Consider the following 23823-nt stretch of genomic DNA (forward strand, 5'->3'; position numbering starts at 1 on the left):
ACCACTGGTCAGGATAGACTGCACTATAGACCATAACTAAGTAACTAAGTGACTTCTGTGTAGAATTGACGATAAATAAATGATATGTCTTATTACAAACAACTGCAGTTCACATATCCAACTCCCAAGGGGTTGTACACATCATGTGGACACTTCATTTCCTACAACAGATCCTCAATCAATCCATCCATCCTATCAATCAAAAAGTCAATAAATCAACCAATAAATCAATCAATCAAAGTGATTTATGTATATCAAATGTAGTTATGTATATCAAATGTAGTTATGTGTATCAAATGTATTTATGTATATTACATGTGTTTATGTATGTCAAATGTATTTATGCACATCAAATGTATTTATGTGTATCAAATGTATTTATGTATATCAAATGTATTTATGTCTATCAAATGTATTTATGTCTATCAAATGTATTTATGTCTATCAAATGTATTTATGTATATCAAATGTATTTATGTATATCAAATGTATTTATGCACATCAAATGTATTTATGTATATCAAATGTATTTATGTATATCAAATGTATTTATGTATATCAAATGTTCTTATGTATATTACATGTGTTTATGTATATAAAATGTATTTATGTATATTACATGTATTTATGTGTATCAAATGTATTTCTAAATCCCTTTTGCCGTCAACAGCTGGTCAAAGTGTAGTTAATCACCCTGATCTTCCAGGAGCTGTCACACTTGACCAGTTTGAAGTTCTTCCCCAGGGTGTTGTTGGTGGAAAAACAGACTTTGAGGATCTTGGTGGGTCCACCCTCCCCGCTGAAGGGGCTCTGTTGTGGGCCATCGTTGTGGCCGGGGCTGGGTAGCCTCCAGGACAGGGTGGTAGTGTCTCCCTGCATCACCTCGTACATTCTCACGGTAGAGAGAATGATAACGTCATACTGATGTCATACCTGGGGAGAGGGCGAGACAGGGCGATGGAGAGAGAAAGAGGAGGGGGAGAGAGAGAGAAAGAGAGAGAGAGAAAGAGGAGGGGGGAGAGAGCGAGAAAGAGGAGGGGAGAGCGAGCGAGAAAGAGGAGGGGAGAGAGAGAAAGAGGAGGGGAGAGAGAGAGAGCAAGAGGAGGGGAGAGAGAGAGAAAGAGGAGGGGGAGAGAGAGAAAGAGGAGGGGAGAGAGAGAAAGAGGAGGGGGAGAGAGAGAAAGAGGAGGGGGAGAGAGAGAGAAAGAGGAGGGGAGAGAGAGAGAGAAAGAGGGGGGAGAGAGAGAGAGAAAGAGGAGGGGAGAGAGAGAGAGAGAAAGAGGGGGGAGAGAGAGAGAAAGAGGGGGGGAGAGAGAGAGAAAGAGAGGGCGAGAGAGAGAGAGAGAGAGGGGAGAGAAAGAGAGGGGGAGAGAAAGAGGAGGGGAGAGAGAGAGAGGGGAGAGAGAGAGAGAGAAAGAGGGGGGGAGAGAAAGAGGAGGGGAGAGAGAGAGGGAGAGAAAAAGAGGAAGGGGGAGAGAGAGAGGGAGAGAGAAAGAGGAGGGGGGAGAGAGAGGGACAGGGGAGGGGGGGTTATGCCATCATCCATAGTTTGAGACAGAGAGGGTGGTCAGTCAGAAAGATACCAGGTAACTTTCCTCCCCTGGGATCGATCCAGTCAAAACCCTTTGCAGTACCTCCGTTCAGCCGTGACATGATCTATATAGCGATAATACAATGCGGTGTACTGGTGTGTCAGATGTGGTTTGGACTCACTTTACAGTTGATTTACAGATGTGATCTACTGATACAGCCAGACATTCCTGTCTTTCACTTCATGTGAAGGCCTGTACAAAATCACAAGGTGAACTCGAAGGGGCACGACGTGTAGGCCCTACACACACCACGTTCAGTATCTATTCTACTGTAGCAGACAACATAGAGCCATGTAGAACCATCTGTCTCAGTAGGAGAACACTCTGACAAAATGGTTCCAGATTAGAACCCTTTCAGGTGAGATATATAAATAAAAATATGTTTTGGTTACTAATCAGGTAGCAACCTTTCAGGGGTTCTATGTGGAACCAGATGTTCTATGTGGAACAATAGGTTATATGTGGAACAATATGTTCTATGTGGAACCCCCCCCCTCCCCCCCGGCGGGGGGAGGGGGGATTCAACACAGTAGAGAATGGTGATATTATTTTTGACGATATTTGATCGATTCTATGACTTTCTATGGAGAAAACAAATGTTGTTAGGTAGTTAATGTTAGTTAGCGCTAGTCGGCTGTAACCTGCGCCAAAACTCTGCTATCTCTCCTTCTATAGGTTGGCCCGAATCTTATTATTCAATGGTACCTCGCCTTCTATAGCTTGGCCCGAATCTTATTATTCAATGGTACCTCTCCTCCCACAAACAGTATATACAGTATATATTCTATATGTTCCTGCCACAAACAGTATCTATATTCTATATGTTCCTGCCACAAACAGTATCTATATTCTATATGTTCCTGCCACAAACAGTATCTATATTCTATATGTTCCTGCCACAAACAGAACCTCTATATTCTATATGTTCCTGCCACACACAGAACCTCTATATTCTATATGTTCCTGCCACAAACAGTATCTATATTCTATATGTTCCTGCCACAAACAGTATCTATATTCTATATGTTCCTGCCACAAACAGAACCTCTATATTCTATATGTTCCTGCCACAAACAGAACCTCTATATTCTATATGTTCCTGCCACAAACAGAACCTCTATATTCTATATGTTCCTGCCACAAACAGAACCTCTATATTCTATATGTTCCTGCCACAAACAGAACCTCTATATTCTATATGTTCCTGCCACAAACAGTATCTATATTCTATATGTTCCTGCCACAAACAGAACCTCTATATTCTATTTGTTCCTGCCACAAACAGAACCTCTATATTCTATATGTTCCTGCCACAAACAGAACCTCTATATTCTATTTGTTCCTGCCACAAACAGAACCTCTATATTCTATATGTTCCTGCCACAAACAGAACCTCTATATTCTATATGTTCCTGCCACAAACAGAACCTCTATATTCTATATGTTCCTGCCACAAACAGAACCTCTATATTCTATATGTTCCTGCCACAAACAGTATCTATATTCTATATGTTCCTGCCACAAACAGAACCTCTATATTCTATATGTTCCTGCCACACACAGAACCTCTATATTCTATATGTTCCTGCCACAAACAGTATCTATATTCTATATGTTCCTGCCACAAACAGAACCTCTATATTCTATATGTTCCTGCCACAAACAGTATCTATATTCTATATGTTCCTGCCACAAACAGAACCTCTATATTCTATATGTTCCTGCCACACACAGAACCTCTATATTCTATATGTTCCTGCCACAAACAGTATCTATATTCTATATGTTCCTGCCACACACAGAACCTCTATATTCTATATGTTCCTGCCACAAACAGAACCTCTATATTCTATATGTTCCTGCCACAAACAGTATCTATATTCTATATGTTCCTGCCACAAACAGTATCTATATTCTATATGTTCCTGCCACAAACAGAACCTCTATATTCTATATGTTCCTGCCACACACAGAACCTCTATATTCTATATGTTCCTGCCACAAACAGTATCTATATTCTATTTGTTCCTGCCACAAACAGAACCTCTATATTCTATATGTTCCTGCCACACACAGAACCTCTATATTCTATATGTTCCTGCCACAAACAGAACCTCTATATTCTATATGTTCCTGCCACAAACAGAACCTCTATATTCTATATGTTCCTGCCACAAACAGAACCTCTATATTCTATATGTTCCTGCCACAAACAGTATCTATATTCTATATGTTCCTGCCACAAACAGAACCTCTATATTCTATATGTTCCTGCCACAAACAGAACCTCTATATTCTAAATTCAAGGCAAAAGAAACAGCTGCACATCTGAAAAATTTGGAATTTCCACACTGACTGACTGGCTGACTGACTGGCTGACTGACTGGCTGACTGACTGGCTGACTGACTAACTGACTGACTGACTGGCTGGCTGACTGACTGACTAACTGACTGACTGACTGACTGGCTGGCTGACTGGCTGGCTGACTGACTGACTGGCTGACTAACTGACTGACTGGCTGACTGACTGACTGACTGGCTGACTGACTAACTGACTGACTGACTGACTGACTGGCTGGCTGACTGACTGACTGCCTGGCTGACTAACTGACTGACTGGCTGGCTGACAGTAGTAAGTAAAGCCCTACTTCTCTCACTTACAGTAGTAGTAAGTAAAGCCCTACTTCTCTCACTTACAGTAGTAGTAAGTAAAGCCCTACTTCTCACTTACAGTAGTAGTAAGTTAAGCCCTACTTCTCTCACTTACAGTAGTAGTAAGTAAAGCCGTACTTCTCACTTACAGTAGTAGTAAGTTAAGCCCTACTTCTCTCACTTACAGTAGTAGTAAGTAAAGCCCTACTTCTCACTTATAGTAGTAGTAAGTAAAGCCCTACTTCTCTCACGTATAGTAGTAGTAAGTATAGCCCTACATCTCACTTATAGTAGTAGTAAGTAAAGCCCTACTTCTCTCACTTACAGTAGTAGTAAGTATAGCCCTACATCTCTCACGTATAGTAGTAGTAAGTATAGCCCTACTTCTCACTTATAGTAGTAGTAAGTAAAGCCCTACTTCTCACTTATAGTAGTAGTAAGTAAAGCCCTACTTCTCTCACTTACAGTAGTAGTAAGTATAGCCCTACATCTCTCACGTATAGTAGTAGTAAGTATAGCCCTACATCTCTCACGTATAGTAGTAGTAAGTAAAGCCCTACATCTCTCACGTATAGTAGTAGTAAGTATAGCCCTACTTCTCTCACGTATAGTAGTAGTAAGTATAGCCCTACATCTCTCACGTATAGTAGTAGTAAGTAAAGCCCTACATCTCTCACGTATAGTAGTAGTAAGTATAGCCCTACTTCTCTCACGTATAGTAGTAGTAAGTATAGCCCTACATCTCTCACGTATAGTAGTAGTAAGTAAAGCCCTACATCTCTCACGTATAGTAGTAGTAAGTTAAGCCCTACTTCTCTCACGTATAGTAGTAGTAAGTAAAGCCCTACATCTCTCACGTATAGTAGTAGTAAGTATAGCCCTACTTCTCTCACGTATAGTAGTAGTAAGTATAGCCCTACTTCTCTCACGTATAGTAGTAGTAAGTATAGCCCTACATCTCTCACGTATAGTAGTAGTAAGTAAAGCCCTACATCTCTCACGTATAGTAGTAGTAAGTATAGCCCTACTTCTCTCACGTATAGTAGTAGTAAGTATAGCCCTACATCTCTCACGTATAGTAGTAGTAAGTAAAGCCCTACATCTCTCACGTATAGTAGTAGTAAGTTAAGCCCTACTTCTCTCACGTATAGTAGTAGTAAGTAAAGCCCTACATCTCTCACGTATAGTAGTAGTAAGTATAGCCCTACTTCTCTCACGTATAGTAGTAGTAAGTAAAGCCCTACATCTCTCACGTATAGTAGTAGTAAGTTAAGCCCTACTTCTCTCACGTATAGTAGTAGTAAGTAAAGCCCTACATCTCTCACGTATAGTAGTAGTAAGTATAGCCCTACATCTCTCACGTATAGTAGTAGTAAGTTAAGCCCTACTTCTCTCACGTATAGTAGTAGTAAGTATAGCCCTACATCTCTCACTTACAGTAGTAGTAAGTATAGCCCTACTTCTCACTTACAGTAGTATTAAGTAAATCTCTACTTCTCACATGTAGTATTAAGTATAGCCCTACTTCTCTCACTTATCTCACATTGAAGCAGAGGTTGCATAAGAACTAGTAAGCACATTGTCAACAGCTGCTGCTAACATACCTGGACAGGGCCTGGTCAATATACCTCACCAGAAAAACACCCCTAGTATTGCTTGTAGTCGCAACTACACAGTACGCACCTTAGTATGGTCTTCCCATATTGATATCTCTGTTATTTTTATCGCTCCATAACTGAGGACATGGTTTATGTCTGTCTGTCTTTTATGTCTGTGGTGTCGTAGTGCGGAGCAGAGCTGGGTGTGTCTCGATCTTTGTGTTCTCAGAGCTTCAGCTGTTGTTGGAGAGGGGTACTGTTTTGTTAGCCTGAGGCTCTGAATTCCTCAACTAGGGCCCCGTGCATGTTTCTCACTCTGTGTGTGTGATGAGCCTGGGCGACACTCCCCACACTGTAGCTAAAACCTAGCACCACCACCTGGGTGTATGGGAAGGAGGGTTGGAGGGAGGAAGGTATGGAGGTATGGAGGGAGGGCAGGAGATAGAGGGAAAGAGGGAGGGCGGGAGGTAAGGAGGGTGGGAGAGAAATATGGATGGAAGGAGGTATGGAGGGAGGGAGGGAGGTATGTAGGGAAGGAGGGAAGGAGGTATGGAGGGAGGGAGGTATATAGGGAAGGAGGTATGGAGGGAGGGAGGTATATAGGGAAGGAGGTATGGAGGGAGGGCGGGAAGGAGGGAAGGAGGTATGGAGAGAGGGAGGGAGGTATGTAGGGAAGGAGGTATGGAGGGAGGGAGGGAGGGAGGTATGGAGGGAGGGAGGGAGGGAGGTATGGAGGGAAGGCGGGAAGGAGGGAAGGAGGTATGGAGGGAGGGAGGGAAGGAGGTATGGAGGGAGGGAGGTATATAGGGAAGGAGGTATGGAGGGAGGGAGGGAGGTATGTAGGGAAGGAGGTATGGAGGGAGGGAGGGAGGTATGTAGGGAAGGAGGTATGGAGGGAGGGCGGGAGGGAGGGAAGGAAGGAGGTATGGAGGGAGAGAGGGAGGTATGGAGGGAGGGAGGTATGGAGGGAGGGCTGGAAGGAGGGAAGGAGGTATGGAGGGAGGGAGGGAAGGAGGTATGGAGGGAGGGCGGGAAGGAGGGAAGGAGGTATGGAGGGAGAGAGGGAGGTATGGAGGGAGGGAGGGAAGGAGGGAAGGAGGTATGGAGGGAGAGAGGGAGGTATGGAGGGAGGGAGGGAAGGAGGGAAGGAGGTATGGAGGGAGGGAGGGAAGGAGGGAAGGAGGTATGGAGGGAGGGAGGGAGGGAGGGAGGGAGGGAAGGAGGTATGTAGGGAGGGAGGGAGGGAAGGAGGTATGTAGGGAGGGAAGGAGGTATGTAGGGAAGGAGGTATGGAGGGAGGGCGGGAGGGAGGGAAGGAAGGAGGTATGGAGGGAGAGAGGGAGGTATGGAGGGAGGGAGGGAGGGAGGTATGGAGGGAGGTATGGAGGGAGGGAGGGAAGGAGGGAAGGAGGTATGGAGGGAGGGAGGGAAGGAGGTATGGAGGGAGGGCGGGAAGGAGGGAAGGAGGTATGGAGGGAGAGAGGGAGGTATGGAGGGAGGGAGGGAAGGAGGGAAGGAGGTATGGAGGGAGAGAGGGAGGTATGGAGGGAGGGAGGGAAGGAGGGAAGGAGGTATGGAGGGAGGGAGGGAAGGAGGGAAGGAGGAATGGAGGGAGGGAGGGAGGGAGGGAAGGAGGTATGTAGGGAGGGAGGGAGGGAAGGAGGTATGTAGGGAGGGAGGGAGGTATGGAGGGAGGTATGGAGGGAGGGAGGGAAGGAGGTATATAGAGAGGGAAGGAGGTATGTAGGGAAGGAGGTATGGAGGGAGGGCGGGAGGGAGGGAAGGAGGTATGTAGGGAGCGAGGGAGGTATGGAGGGAGGGAGGGAAGGAGGTATGTAGGGAGGGAGGGAGGTATGGAGGGAGGTATGGAGGGAGGGAGGGAAGGAGGTATATAGAGAGGGAAGGAGGTATGTAGGGAAGGAGGTATGGAGGGAGGGCGGGAGGGAGGGAAGGAGGTATGGAGGGAGGGAGGTATGGAGAGAGGGAGGTATGGAGAGAGGGAGGGAGGGAGGGAGGGTCTAGAGGGGGCCGATGTCTACATTCCTAATGCTCATGTGAGAGCTGAGATACATATTTCTGAATGGGTGAAAGCAGTGAGAACTCAGTATTTCCTGTCCAATAATTTACATGGAATTTGTTCGTGTTTCAGAGCGTTTTGTTAATAGAATACATTTGTGAACGCAGAAAGATTAACATGGTCAGTTGCTAATAAAGTTTTTCAGTTTGAGAAGTTTTCTTTTTACAAACGTTTGCACAAGAAGGAAAGCAGGGGTACGTTTCCTGTCTTGCGTAATGGCATACCGTTCTCTATGAGTAGCTGTACTGGGAAAAGGTTGGGAACTGCTTCCTGTTTTCTTTCCGCATATTAGATATGCAACTGCTGATGAAGCATACAGATGGAAAAAAGCCTTATAATAATTGTTTGAGGGTAATATCAGGCTCTTAAAATACCCTACATAGCTGCATGTTGGGGTTTTGACTATAATATCACATGGTACAGCAAACAACAGCCTGTCAACACATCATACAAGTTGCCGTGAATCTCATTACTTGTCCACAACCTCTCTCAGCATTGGGTAACATTGGGTAACAGTGTGTAACATTGGGTAACACAGTGGGTAACATTGGGTAACATTGAGTAACAGTGTGTAACATTGGGTAACACAGTGGGTAACATTGGGTAACATTGAGCAACAGTGTGTAACATTGGGTAACAGTGGGTAACATTGGGTAACACAGTGGGTAACATTGGGTAACATTGAGTAACAGTGTGTAACATTGGGTAACAGTGGGTAACAGTGGGTAACATTGGGTAACACAGTGGGTAACATTGGGTAACACAGTGGGTAACATTGGGTAACACAGTTGGTAACATTGGGTAACATTGGATAGATTAAGCTAAAGCAACAGATAATCAATTGAGCTGGGAGACATCTCACACACACACACACACACACACACACACACTTGTCCTGCCCCTTCTTATGACACACACACACTGACACTGTCGTGCCAGCACGTTAGTTGTTATGGAAACACGGCTCTCATGAGAGATCTTATCAGCCTGTGAGATACCGTAACTATTTCAACACAGACACCACACACCCTTAGAACAAAATGTGCTATCTAGAACCTTAAAGGCTTCTTCGGCTGTCCTCATAGGAGAACCCTTTAAAGAACAATTTTGCAGTTTCAGGTAGAACCCTTTTGGTATCAGGTAGAACACTTTTGGTTCCAGGTAGAACCCCTTTCAGTTCCATGAAGAACCTTTTTCGCAGAAGGCTCTACATGGAACCCAAACAAGTTCTACCTGGAACCAAACAGGCGTATATACCTGGAACCAAACAGGCGTATATACCTGGAACCAAACAGGCGTATATACCTGGAACCAAACAGGCGTATATACCTGGAACCAAACAGGCGTATATACCTGGAACCAAACAGGCGTATATACCTGGAACCAAACAGGCGTATATACCTGAAACCAAACAGGCGTATATACCTGGAACCAAACAGGCGTATATACCTGGAACCAAACAGGCGTATATACCTGGAACCAAACAGGCGTATATACCTGGAACCAAACAGGCGTATATACCTGGAACCAAACAGGCGTATATACCTGGAACCAAACAGGCGTATATACCTGGAACCAAACAGGCGTATATACCTGGAACCAAACAGGCGTATATACCTGGAACCAAACAGGCGTATATACCTGGAACCAAACAGGCGTATATACCTGGAACCAAACAGGCGTATATACCTGGAACCAAACAGGCGTATATACCTGGAACCAAACAGGCGTATATACCTGGAACCAAACAGGCGTATATACCTGGAACCAAACAGGCGAATATACCTGGAACCAAACAGGCGTATATACCTGGAACCAAACAGGCGTATATACCTGGAACCAAACAGGCGTATATACCTGGAACCAAACAGGCGTATATACCTGGAACCAAACAGGCGTATATACCTGGAACCAAACAGGCGTATATACCTGGAACCAAACAGGCGTATATACCTGGAACCAAACAGGCGTATATACCTGGAACCAAACAGGCGTATATACCTGGAACCAAACAGGCGTATATACCGGGAACCAAACAGGCGTATATACCTGGAACCAAACAGGCGTATATACCTGGAACCAAACAGGCGTATATACCTGAAACCAAACAGGCGTATATACCTGAAACCAAACAGGCGTATATACCTGAAACCAAACAGGCGTATATACCTGGAACCAAACAGGCGTATATACCTGGAACCAAACAGGCGTATATACCTGGAACCAAACAGGCGTATATACCTGGAACCAAACAGGCGTATATACCTGGAACCAAACAGGTGTATATACCTGGAACCAAACAGGCGTATATACCTGGAACCAAACAGGCGTATATACCGGGAACCAAACAGGCGTATATACCCGGAACCAAACAGGCGTATATACCCGGAACCAAACAGGCGTATATACCCGAAACCAAACAGGCGTATATACCCGAAACCAAACAGGCGTATATACCTGAAACCAAACAGGCGTATATACCCGGAACCAAACAGGCGTATATACCTGGAACCAAACAGGCGTATATACCTGGAACCAAACAGGCATATACCTGGAACCAAACAGGCATATACCTGGAACCAAACAGGGTTCTCCTATGGGGACAGCCGGAAAAAAATATTTTGAAACCCTTTTTTCTAAGAGTGCAAAGACAACATGTAAAGTCGAACTGTCTGCTTGTCTGTGTCTACAACATGAACCAGGGGTCATGAGGTCATGTTACCTGTCTATGTCTACAACATGAACCAGGGGTCATGAGGTCATGTTACCTGTCTATGTCTACAACATGAATCAGGGGTCATGAGGTCATGTTACCTGTCTATGTCTACAACATGAACCAGGGGTCATGAGGTCATGTTACCTGTCTATGTCTACAACATGAACCAGGGGTCATGAGGTCATGTTACCTGTCTATGTCTACAACATGAACCAGGGGTCATGAGGTCATGTTACCTGTCTGTGTCTACAACATGAACCAGGGGTCATGAGGTCATGTTACCTGTCTATGTCTACAACATGAATCAGGGGTCATGAGGTCATGTTACCTGTCTGTGTCTACAACATGAACCAGGGGTCATGAGGTTATGTTAGCTGTCTGTGTCTACAACATGAACCAGGGGTCATGAGGTCATGTTACCTGTCTGTGTCTACAACATGAACCAGAGGTCATGAGGTCATGTTACCTGTCTATGTCTACAACATGAACCAGGGGTCATGAGGTTATGTTATCTGCTTCACACTGCTAAATAATATCTATGTCCCAAATGGCACCCTATTCCCTATCTAGTGCCACGTAGGGAAAAGTAGTGAACTATATAGGCGACGGATCCCATTTCAAGTTTTGACATAAAAAAATCTTAAATACAAATCTACAGCAGATGAAAAAGGAACACATATTGACGGTATATTCCACGATCCCGTTGCGATATTTTACTTAATTTCCCCATAGTTTAAAGTTTTACTGTCACGTACACAAGTACAGTGAAATGCTTTCCTTTCAAGTGTTTTTAATACAGTAATCAATAACAATGTACACTGAACAAAACATATAAACGCAACATATACAATTATAATAAAATCATTAGCTCCTAAGCTACGGATTTTACACGACTGGGAATACAGATATGCATCTATTGGTCATAGATACCAGGCTGTTGATTGGTGGCCTGTGGAATGTTGACCCGCTCCTCTTCAATAACTGTGTGAAGTTGCTGGATATTGGCGGGAACTGGAACACGTTGTCGTACGCGTCGATCCAGAGCATCCCAAACATGCTTGACGGAAAGAACTGGGACGTTTTCAGTTTCTAGGAATTGTGTACAGACACTTGTGACATGGAGTCGTACGTTATGATGCTGAAACATGAGGTGATGGTGGTGGATGAAAGGCACGACAATGGGCCTCAGGCTCTCGTCACGGTATCAAATTATCATCAATTAAATGCAGTTGTGTTCGTTGTTAATAGCTTATGCCTGTCCCATACCATAACCCCACCGCCACCATGGGGCACTGTTAATAGCTTATGCCTACCCCATACCATAACCCCACCGCCACCATGGGGCACTGTTAATAGCTTATGTCTACCCCATACCATAACCCCACCGCCACCATGGGGCACTGTTAATAGCTTATGCCTGTCCCATACCATAACCCCACCGCCACCATGGGGCACTGTTAATAGCTTATGCCTACCCCATACCATAACCCCACCGCCACCATGGGGCACTGTTAATAGCTTATGCCTACCCCATACCATAACCCCACCGCCACCATGGGGCACTGTTAATAGCTTATGCCTACCCCATACCATAACCCCACCGCCACCATGGGGCACTGTTAATAGCTTATGTCTACCCCATACCATAACCCCACCGCCACCATGGGGCACTGTTAATAGCTTATGCCTGTCCCATACCATAACCCCACCGCCACCATGGGGCACTGTTAATAGCTTATGCCTACCCCATACCATAACCCCACCGCCACCATGGGGCACTGTTAATAGCTTATGCCTACCCCATACCATAACCCCACCGCCACCATGGGGCACTGTTAATAGCTTATGCCTGTCCCATACCATAACCCCACCGCCACCATGGGGCACTGTTAATAGCTTATGCCTGTCCCATACCATAACCCCACCGCCACCATGGGGCACTGTTAATAGCTTATGCCTGTCCCATACCATAACCCCACCGCCACCATGGGGCACTGTTAATAGCTTATGCCTGTCCCATACCATAACCCCACCGCCACCATGGGGCACTGTTAATAGCTTATGCCTGTCCCATACCATAACCCCACCGCCACCATGGGGCACTGTTAATAGCTTATGCCTGTCCCATACCATAACCCCACCGCCACCATGGGGCACTGTTAATAGCTTATGCCTGTCCCATACCATAACCCCACCGCCACCATGGGGCACTGTTAATAGCTTATGCCTGTCCCATACCATAACCCCACCGCCACCATGGGGCACTGTTAATAGCTTATGCCTGTCCCATACCATAACCCCACCGCCACCATGGGGCACTGTTAATAGCTTATGCCTGTCCCATACCATAACCCCACCGCCACCATGGGGCACTGTTAATAGCTTATGCCTACCCCATACCATAACCCCACCGCCACCATGGGGCACTGTTAATAGCTTATGCCTACCCCATACCATAACCCCACCGCCACCATGGGGCACTGTTAATAGCTTATGCCTACCCCATACCATAACCCCACCGCCACCATGGGGCACTGTTAATAGCTTATGCCTACCCCATACCATAACCCCACCGCCACCATGGGGCACTGTTAATAGCTTATGCCTACCCCATACCATAACCCCACCGCCACCATGGGGCACTGTTAATAGCTTATGCCTACCCCATACCATAACCCCACCATGGGGCACTGTTAATAGCTTATGCCTGTCCCATACCATAACCCCACCGCCACCATGGGGCACTGTTAATAGCTTATGCCTGTCCCATACCATAACCCCACCGCCACCATGGGGCACTGTTAATAGCTTATGCCTACCCCATACCATAACCCCACCGCCACCATGGGGCACTGTTAATAGCTTATGCCTGTCCCATACCATAACCCCACCGCCACCATGGGGCACTGTGTTCACAACATTGACAACACCCAAACCTCTCGCCCACAAAACCCCATACGTCTGCAATATGCCCGGTACAGTTGAAACTGGGATTCATCCGTGAAGAGGACACTTCTCCAGTGTGCCAGCGGCCATCGGAGGTGAGCGTTTTGCCACTGAAGTCGGTTACGACGCCAAACTGCGGTCAGGTCAAGACCATGGTGAGGACGACGAGCCTGGAGATGAGCTTCTCTGAGACGGTTTCTGACAGTTTGTGTAGAAATGGTTTCAGACGATCCGGCAGGTGAAGAAGCTGGATGTGGAGGTCCTGGGCTGGCGTGGTTACACGTGGTCTGAGGTTGTAAAGGCCGGTTGGAGGTACTGCCAAATTCTTTAAAATAACATTGGAGGCACCTTATGGTAGAGATATGAACATTCAATTCTCTGGCAACAGTTCTGGTGGACATTCTTACAGCCAGCATGCCAATCGCATGCTCCCTCAAACCTTGAGACATCTGTGGCATTGTGTTGTGTAACAAAACCGCACATTTTTGGGTGGCCTTTTATTGTCCCCAACACAAGGCACAACTATGTAATGATCATGTTGTTTAATCAGCTTCTTGATATGCCACACCTAACAGGTGGATGGATTATCTTGGCAAAGGAGAAATGCTTACTAACAGGAATATAGACAAATTTGTGCACAACATTTTTGAGAAATAAGCTTTGTGTGTGTACATAAAGCATCTGGCAGCTTTTATTCCAATACCATATTTCCAATGTGCAGGGATACTGGAGTGATATAGGTAGATATGTATAGGGGTAAGATGATAGGGACACTGGAGTGCTAGAGGTAGATATGTATAGGGGCAAGATGACGGGGACTGGAGTGCTAGAGGTAGATGTATGTAGGGGCAAGGTGACAGAGACACTGGAGTCTAAGTGGTGTCGCAATTCAACGGCTCAGACACGAGACGTATGTGACAAGGTCTAGAGACAATCACGGTTTACAAAGGGAAAACCAGCCACGTCGCGGTACCTACGTCTTGCTCCCAAACAAGCTAAACACCTTCACCCGGTTTGCGGAAAACACAGTGATACCGATGTGGCCTGCTTCCAAGGACTGTGGGCTCTTGTTTTCCGTGGCCGACAAAGAGCAAGACGTTTTTAGGAGTATTAACGCTCGCAAGGCTGCCGGCCCAGAAGGCATCCAAACTGTCCTCAGAGCATGCGCAGACCAGCTGGCTGGAGTGTTTGCAGACATATTCAATCAATCACCCAAGAAAGCAAAGGTAACTGAACTAAAAGACTATTGCCACCTAGCACTCACTTCTATTATCATGAAGTGCTTTGAGAGGCTAGTTAAAGATCATATCACCTCTACCTCACCCTAGACCCACTGCAATTTGCTTACCGCCCCAATAGATCAACAGACGATGCAATCGCCATTGCACGGCAAACTATCCCACCTGGACAAGAAGAATATCTACATCAGAATGCTGTTCATTGACTTCAGCACAGCATTCAACACCATAGTACTCTCCACGCTCATCAAGCTTGGGGCCCTGGGACTGAACCCCGCCCTGTGCAACTGGGTCCTGGACTTCCTGACGGGCCGCCCCCCCAGGTGGTGAAGGTAGGAAACAACACCTCCAATACGCTGATCCTCAAGACAGGGGCCCCACAAGGGTGCGTGCTTAGTCCCCACCTGTACTCGCTGTTCACCCACGGCTGTGTGGCCACACACACCTCCAACTCAATCATCAAGTTTTCAGATGACACAACAGTAGTAGACCTGATTACCAACAATGACGAGACAGCCTACAGGGAGGAGGTGAGGGCCCTGGCGATGTGGCGCCTGGAAAATAACCTCTCCCTCACCGTCAACAAAACAAAGGAGCTGATCGTGGGCTTCAGGAAACAGCAGAGGGAGCACGCCCCTATACACATCGACAGGACAGCAGTGGAGAAAATGAAAATCTTCAAGTTCCTCGGCGTACACATCACTGACGATCTGAAATGGTCCACCCACACAGACAGTGTGGTGAAGAAGGCGCAACAGCATAAATTTGGCTTGTCACCTAAAACCCTCAGGAACCTTTACAGATGCACAATCGAGAGCATCCTGTTGGGCTGTATCTCCGCCTGGTACGGCAACTGCTCCGCCCACAACCGTAAGGCTCTCCAGAGGGTGGTGCGGTCTGCCCAACGCATCACTGGGGGCACACTACCTGACCTCCAGGACATCTACACCACCTGATGTCACAGGAAAGGCCATAAAATATCATCAAGGACAACAACCACATGAGCCACGGCCTGTTCACCCCGATATCATCCAGAAGGTGAGGTCAGTACAGGTGCATCAAAGCTGGGACTGAGACATGGAATCACTGGCCACTTAAATAATGGAACACTAGTCACTTTAATAATGATTACATACTGCTTTACTCATCCCATATGAATATACTGTATTATATTCTACTGTATTTAGTCAACGCCACTCTGGCATTGCTTGTCCTAAAATGTACAATATGTATGTATAAAATGTATATTTCTTAATTCTATTCTTTTACTTTTAGATGTGTGTATTGTTGTGAATTGTTAAATACTACTTGGAGCTGGGAACACAAGCATTTCGCTACACCCGCAAAAACATCTGCTAAATATGTTTAAGCGACCAATAGTATTTGGTTTGATTGAGATATTTATTTTTATTTATTTTACCTTTATTTAACTAGGCAAGTCAGTTAAGAACAAATTCTTATTTTCAATGACGGCCTAGGAACAGTGGGTTAACTGCCTGTTCAGGGGCAGAACGACAGATTTGTACCTTGTCAGCTCGGGGATTTGAACTTGCAACCTTTCGGTTACTAGTCCAACGCTCTAACCACTAGGCTACCCTGCTTAGGGGTAAGGTGACTAGGCATCAGGATGTACAATTGAAGTTGTAAGTTTACATACACTTAGGTTGGAGTCATTAAAACTTGTTTTTCAACCACTCCACACATTTCTTGTTAAAACCCCTTATGACTCCTGAACAGATTCTATCCCCAAGCCATACGACTGCTAAATAGCTAACTAAATATCTAACTAAACAGCTAACCAAATAGATACCTAAAAAGCTAACCAAATAGCTAACCAAATAGCTAACTAAATGGCTAACTAAATGACTAACTAAATGGCTAACCAAATAGCTAACCAAATAGCTAACTAAATGACTAACTAAATGGCTAACCAAATAGCTAACCAAATAGCTAACTAAATGACTAACTAAATAGCTAACCAAATAGCTAACCAAATAGCTAACTAAATGGCTAACTAAATGACTAACTAAATGGCTAACCAAATAGCTAACTAAATGGCTAACCAAATAGCTAACCAAATAGCTAACCAAATAGCTAACTAAATGACTAACTAAATGGCTAACTAAATGACTAACTAAATGGCTAACCAAATGACTAACTAAATGGCTAACCAAATAGCTAACCAAATAGCTAACTAAATGACTAACTAAATGGCTAACCAAATAGCTAACCAAATAGCTAACCAAATAGCTAACTAAATGACTAACTAAATAGCTAACCAAATAGCTAACTAAATGGCTAACTAAATGACTAACTAAATGAATAACTAAATGGCTAACCAAATAGCTAACTAAAAGGTTAACTAAATGGCTAACTAAATGACTAACCAAATAGCTAACTAAATGGCTAACTAAATGACTAACTAAATGGCTAACCAAATAGCTAACTAAATGGCTAACTAAATGACTAACTAAATGGCTAACCAAATAGCTAACTAAATGGCTGCATGGAACTTTTTTGTTTCATGAAATGTTTTTACACTGACTCTATGCACACTCAATGGACTCTCCACACGAACGCACATGAGCACACACACTCACATACAATCATCCTATATGCTGCTGCTAGTCTGTTTGCTATACACTGTATATACAGCAGTATGTGGACACCCCTTCAAATTAGTGGACTTGGCTATTTCAGCCACACCCTCTGCTGACATGTGTATAAAATTGAGCACACAGCCATGCAATCTCCCGAAGCAACACATTGGCAGTTGAATGGCCTTAATGAAGAGCTAAGTGACTTTCAACGTGACACTGTCATAGGATGCCACCTTTTCAACAAGTCAGTTTGTCAAATTTCTGCCCTACTAGAGCTTCCACGGTAAACTGTAAGAGCTGTTTTTGTGAAGTGGAAATGTCTAGGAGCAACAACCGCTCAGCCTCAAAATGGTAGGCCACACACGCTCCCAGAACGGGACCGCCGAGATGTAGCGTGTAAAAATAGTCTGTCCTCGGTTGCAACACTCACAAACAAATTCCAAACTGCCTCTGGAAGGAACGTCAGCACAATAACTGTTCGTCGGGAGCTTCGTGAAATGGGTTTCCAAGGCCCAGCAGCTGCACACAAGCCTAAGATCACCATGCGCAATGCCAAGCGTCAGCTGGAGGGGTGTAAAGCTCGCCGTTATTGGAACAAGCTTTAACTTCCTGACTGATATCTTGAAATGTTGCTTCAATATATCCACATAATTTCCCACCTCATGATGCCATCTATTTTGTGAAGTGCACCAGTCCCTCCTGCAGCAAAGCACCCCCACAGCATGATGCTGCCACCCCCACAACATGATGCTGCCACCCCCGTGCTTCACGGTTGGGATGGTGTTCTTCAGCTTGCAAGCCTCCTCCTTTTTCCTCCAAACATAACGATGGTCATTATGGCCAAACAGTTCTACTTTTGTTTCATCAGACCAGAGGACATTTCTCCAAAAGTACGATCTTTGTCCCCATGTGCAGTTGCAAACCGTAGATGGCGGTTTTGGAGCAGTGGCTTCTTCCTTGCTGAGAGGCCTTTCAGGTTATGTCGATATAGGACTCGTTTTACTGTGGAGATAGATACTTTTGTACCTGTTTCCTCCAGCATCTTCACAAGGTCCTTTGCTGTTGTTCTGGGATTGATTTGCGCTTTTCGCAGCAAAGTACGTTCAGCTCTAGGGGACAGAACGTGTCTCCTTCCTGAGCGGTATGACGGCTGTGTGGTCCCGTGGTGTTTATACTTGCATACTATTGTTCGTACAGATGAACGTGGTACCTTCAGGCGTTTGGAAATTTCTCCCAATGATGAACCAGACATGTGGAGGTACACAATTTTTTTGATGAGGTCTTGGCTGATTTCTTTTGATTTTCCCATGATGTCAAGCAAAGAGGCACTGAGTTTGAAGGTAGGCCTTGAAATACATTCACAGGTACACCTCCAATTGATTCAAATGATGTCAATTAGCCTATCAGAATCTTCTAAAGCCATGACATCATTTTCTGGAACTTTCCAAGCTGTTTAAAGGCACAGTCAACTTAGTGTACGTAAACTTCTGACCCACTGGAATTGTGATACAGTGAGTTATAAATTAAATAATCTGTCTGTTAACAATAGTTGGAGAAATGACTTGTGTCATGCACAAAGTAGATGTCCTCACCGACTTGCCAAAACTATAGTTTGAGGTCATAGTAGATTTGAGGGATTTGAATAGAAATTCCTCAACATGTCAACTACATGTCTGTTGACATACAACAGAGAAGCATTTACAGGTGGAATATCCAAAATGTCGCCCATGTTAATTGTGTGTACTGCTTCTTTTCTTACAGTTTAAAGAGTAGTATATTAATATATTTGTATTATACAGTAGTATCGTATAGGAAACCAGTCATTACTCAAACAGGGCGATATGTCAAGGATCTCTGTAATTAATATAGTATCGTATAGGAAACCAGTCATTACTCAAACAGAGGGATATGTCACGGCTTGTCTGTCTCTCTGTAATTAAATATCTGTCAATCAGGACAGGAGCTGTCTCCTTTATTACGCCATAAGCATTTCTATGTATCATCACTAGTAATGTCCAATCAGCCATTGACAGAAATACCATCCATGGGTATGACGTGACATATTTTTTACGAAACGCTCCCATGATGTTTCATTCAAGGCATTATACACCTTCTTCTAATCCATAATATCCGTTTTACAAACGGAAAAACCAACGTCTGACAACTGACACTACATTTGACAGATCAGGTGACCTCTGAGGCCACAAATGCAGACACCCCTTGTATACTTACCTTTTCCAAAAGAGTCAGTATACAAAGACTTGTTTTGGAGTTGGCAGGGTTGAGTTGGAGTTAGCAGGGTTGAGTTGGAGTTGATAGGGTTGAGTTGGAGTTGGCAGGGTTGAGTTGGAGTTGATAGGGTTGAGTTGGAGTTAGCAGGGTTGATTTGGAGTTAGCAGGGTTGAGTTGGAGTTGGCAGGGTTGAGTTGGAGTTGATAAGTTTGAGTTGGAGTTGATAAGAATGATTTGGAGTTGATAGGAATGAGTTGGAGTTAGCAGGGTTGAGTTGGAGTAGATTAGTTGGAGTTGGAGTCGATAGGAATGAGTTGGAGTTGATAAGTTTGAGTTGGAGTTGATAGGAATGATTTGGAGTTGATAAGTTTGAGTTGGAGTTGATAGGAATGATTTGGAGTTGGTAGAGTTGCATACTGCAGAGTCACAACCCCAGGTGCTGGAATGCGCGCAAACAATTTCACATGAACAGACTTGCAGATAAAATGGAGATTCTTCCAACTCAACTCAGGTAGCAAATGCAATGCTTTCATATATCTACACTGGTAAAGCACTCATACCGTCAAGAAATGTCAATCACCTTACTCAAGGCATATGTTCTGTCCTCAGGCTTCATGTTTATATTATAACTAATATGATGGTATACTTTTTTACTGACTTCAAACGACCCACGAATAGTTTAGTTTAATAGTATAGTTTCGAGGAAAACGTAAACAACAATTGATAACTCCAACCGCTTGGAAATACCTTGATGGAGGTAACATCCGCTATGCCTCTAAAACACCGGAATCTGAGTTGACTCGTCTGACAGTTATAAAACACATTGAAGTTATTATATTTGCGTCTTACCTAATTAAAGGACATGTTCCCCCACGAGCATCTGCACAGAAATCTTCTATAGTTATTTCTTAAAGATTGGTTCCTAGTCCTGAGTGACTCTGACTCCAACAGAAGGTGTATGTGGAGCAGGTATTTACTCGAGCCAAGCCACTCCCTTGCCTTGGTGGGTAGGCTACTTCCTTATTTCTGTGGCATGGACTTCTCTCTTTCTCTCTATTTCTCTCTGGAAATGTCTTTTGTGTTTTAGGCAAATAACGGATATTATGTTATAGTCAGCTTTGCAGTTGTTTTTTGTAACCCATAGACATGGTGTTGGCCTATATTCGCTGTAGAACCACAGTATATTGTCTTTGCTGTAGTAAACATGCAAAAGCTACTTAAAGATCCAAATGTGTCCAGTGTGTTTTCCATAGAAAGGATTTTTTAAATTTTATTTTATTTTTTTACCTTTATTTAAATAGGCAAGTCAGTTAAGAACAAATTCTTATTTACAATGACGGCCTACCAAAAGGCAAAAGGCCTCCTGCGGGGACGGGGGCTGGGATTAATAATAAAAAACTAAAAAACATATATATATATAGGATAAAACACACATCATGACAAGAGAGACAACACAACACTACATAAAGAGAGATCTAAGACAACAACACAGCATGGCAGCAACACATGACAACACAGCATGGTAGCAACACAACATAACAACAACATGGTAGCAACACAACATGACAACAACATGGTAGCAACACAACATGGTAGCAACACAACATGGTAGCAACACAACATGACAACAACATGGTAGAAACACGTGACAACACAGCATGGTAGCAACACAACATGGTAGCAACACAACATGGTAGGAACACAACATGACAACAAAATGGTAGCAACACATGACAACACAGCATGGTAGCAACACAACATGGTAGCAACACAACATGGTAGTAACACAACATGACAACAACATGGTAGCAACACAACATGGTAGCAATACAGCATGGTAGCAACACAACATGCCAACAACATGGTAGCAATACAACATGGTAGCAACACAACATGCCAACAACATGGTAGCAACACAACATGACAACAACATGGCAGCAACACATGACAACAACATGGTAGCAACACAACATGACAACAACATGGTAGCAACACAACATGGTAGCAACACAACATGACAACAACACAACATGGTAGCAACACAACATGACAACAACATGGTAGCAACACAACATGACAACAACATGGTAGCAACACAACATGACAACAACATGGTAGCAACACAACATGACAACAACATGGTAGCAACACAACATGACAACAACATGGTAGCAACACAACATGGTAGCAACACAACATGACAACAACATGGTAGCAACACAACATGACAACAACATGGTAGCAACACAACATGGTAGCAACACAACATGGTAGCAACACAACATGACAACAACATGGTAGCAACACAACATGACAACAACATGGTAGCAACACAACATGACAACAACATGGTAGCAACACAACATGGTAGCAACACAACATGACAACAACATGGTAGCAACACAACATGGTAGCATCACAACATGGTAGCAACACAACATGACAACAGCATTGTAGCAAAACAACATGACAACAACATGGTAGCAGCACAACATGGTAGCAACACAACATGACAACAACATGGTAGCAACACAACATGACAACAACATGGTAGCAGCACAACGTGGTAGCAACACAACAAAACAACAACATGGTAGCAACACAACATGGTAGCAACACAACAAAACAACAACATGGTAGCAACACAACATGGTAGCAACACAACAAAACAACAACATGGTAGCAACACAACATGGTAGAAACACAACATGGTAGCAACGCAACATGGTAGCAACGCAACATGGTAGAAACACAACATGGTAGAAACACAACATGGTAGAAACACAACATGGTAGCAACACAACATGGTAGAAACACAACATGGCAGCAACACAACATGGTAGCAGCACAACATGGCAGCAACACAACAAAACAACAACATGGTAGCAGCACAACATGGCAGCAACACAACAAAACAACAACATTGTAGCAACACAACATGGTAGCAACACAACATGGTAGCACCACAACATGGCAGCAACACAACATGGTAGCAACACAACGAAACAACAACATGGTAGCAACATGGCAGCAATACAACATGGTAGAAACACAACATGGTAGCAACACAACATGACAACACAACATGGTAGAAACACAACATGCTAGCAACACAACATGACAACACAACATGGTAGCAACACAACGAAACAACAACATGGTAGCAACACAACATGGCAGCAACACAACATGGTAGCAACACAACATGGCAGCAACACAACATGGTAGCAACACAACATGGTAGAAACACAACATGGTAGCAACACAACATGACAACACAACATGGTAGAAACACAACATGCTAGCAACACAACATGACAACACAATATGGTAGAAACACAACATGGTAGCAACACAACATGGTAGAAACACAACATGGCAGCAACACAGCATGTTAGCAACACAACATGGTAGCAACACAGCATTGTAGCAACACAGCATGGTAGCAACACAACATGGTAGCAACACAACATGTTAGCAACACAGCATGGTAGCAACACAGCATGGTAGCAACACAACATGGCAGCAACACAGCATGTTAGCAACACAACATGGTAGCAACACAGCATGGTAGCAACACAACATGGCAGCAACACAACATGTTAGCAACACAACATGGTAGAAACACAACATGGCAGCAACACAGCATGTTAGCAACACAACATGGTAGCAACACAGCATGGTAGCAACACAACATGGTAGCAACACAACATGTTAGCAACACAACATGGTAGCAACACAGCATTGTAGCAACACAGCATGGTAGCAACACAACATGGTAGCAACACAACATGGTAGCAACACAGCATTGTAGCAACACAACATGGTAGCAACACAACATGGTAGCAACACAGCATGGTAGCAACACAACCTGGCAGCAAGACAACATGGTAGCAACACAACATGGTAGAAACAAATCATGGTAGCAACACGACATGGTAGAAACACAACATGGTAGCAACACAGCATGGTAGCAACACAACATGGTAGGAACACAACATGGCAGCAACACAACATGGTAGCAACACAACATGGTAGAAACACAACATGGTAGCAACACAACATGGCAGCAACACAACATGGTAGCAACACAACAAAACAACAACATGTAGCAACACAACATGGTAGCAACACAACATGGTAGAAACACAACATGGTAGCAACACAACATG

General features: G+C 44.3%; 1 protein-coding gene across 1 annotated transcript in view; it reads right to left on the reverse strand.

Moving 5' to 3' along the window:
- Positions 1–20680, reverse strand: part of LOC129817862 (protein-tyrosine kinase 2-beta-like) — a 76800-nt gene extending 56120 nt beyond the window's left edge. The window contains exons 1-2 of the mRNA XM_055873457.1: positions 20501–20680; positions 694–933 (exon numbers count right to left, since the gene is read on the reverse strand). Coding sequence (XP_055729432.1) covers positions 694–891 — 198 coding nt within the window. The 5' untranslated portion in view covers positions 892–933; positions 20501–20680. The remainder of the gene's footprint in view (positions 1–693; positions 934–20500) is intronic.
- Positions 20681–23823: the final 3143 nt, after the last annotated feature.

This window comes from Salvelinus fontinalis, chromosome 20, assembly GCF_029448725.1.
Source record: "Salvelinus fontinalis isolate EN_2023a chromosome 20, ASM2944872v1, whole genome shotgun sequence".
Lineage (NCBI taxonomy): Eukaryota > Metazoa > Chordata > Actinopteri > Salmoniformes > Salmonidae > Salvelinus > Salvelinus fontinalis.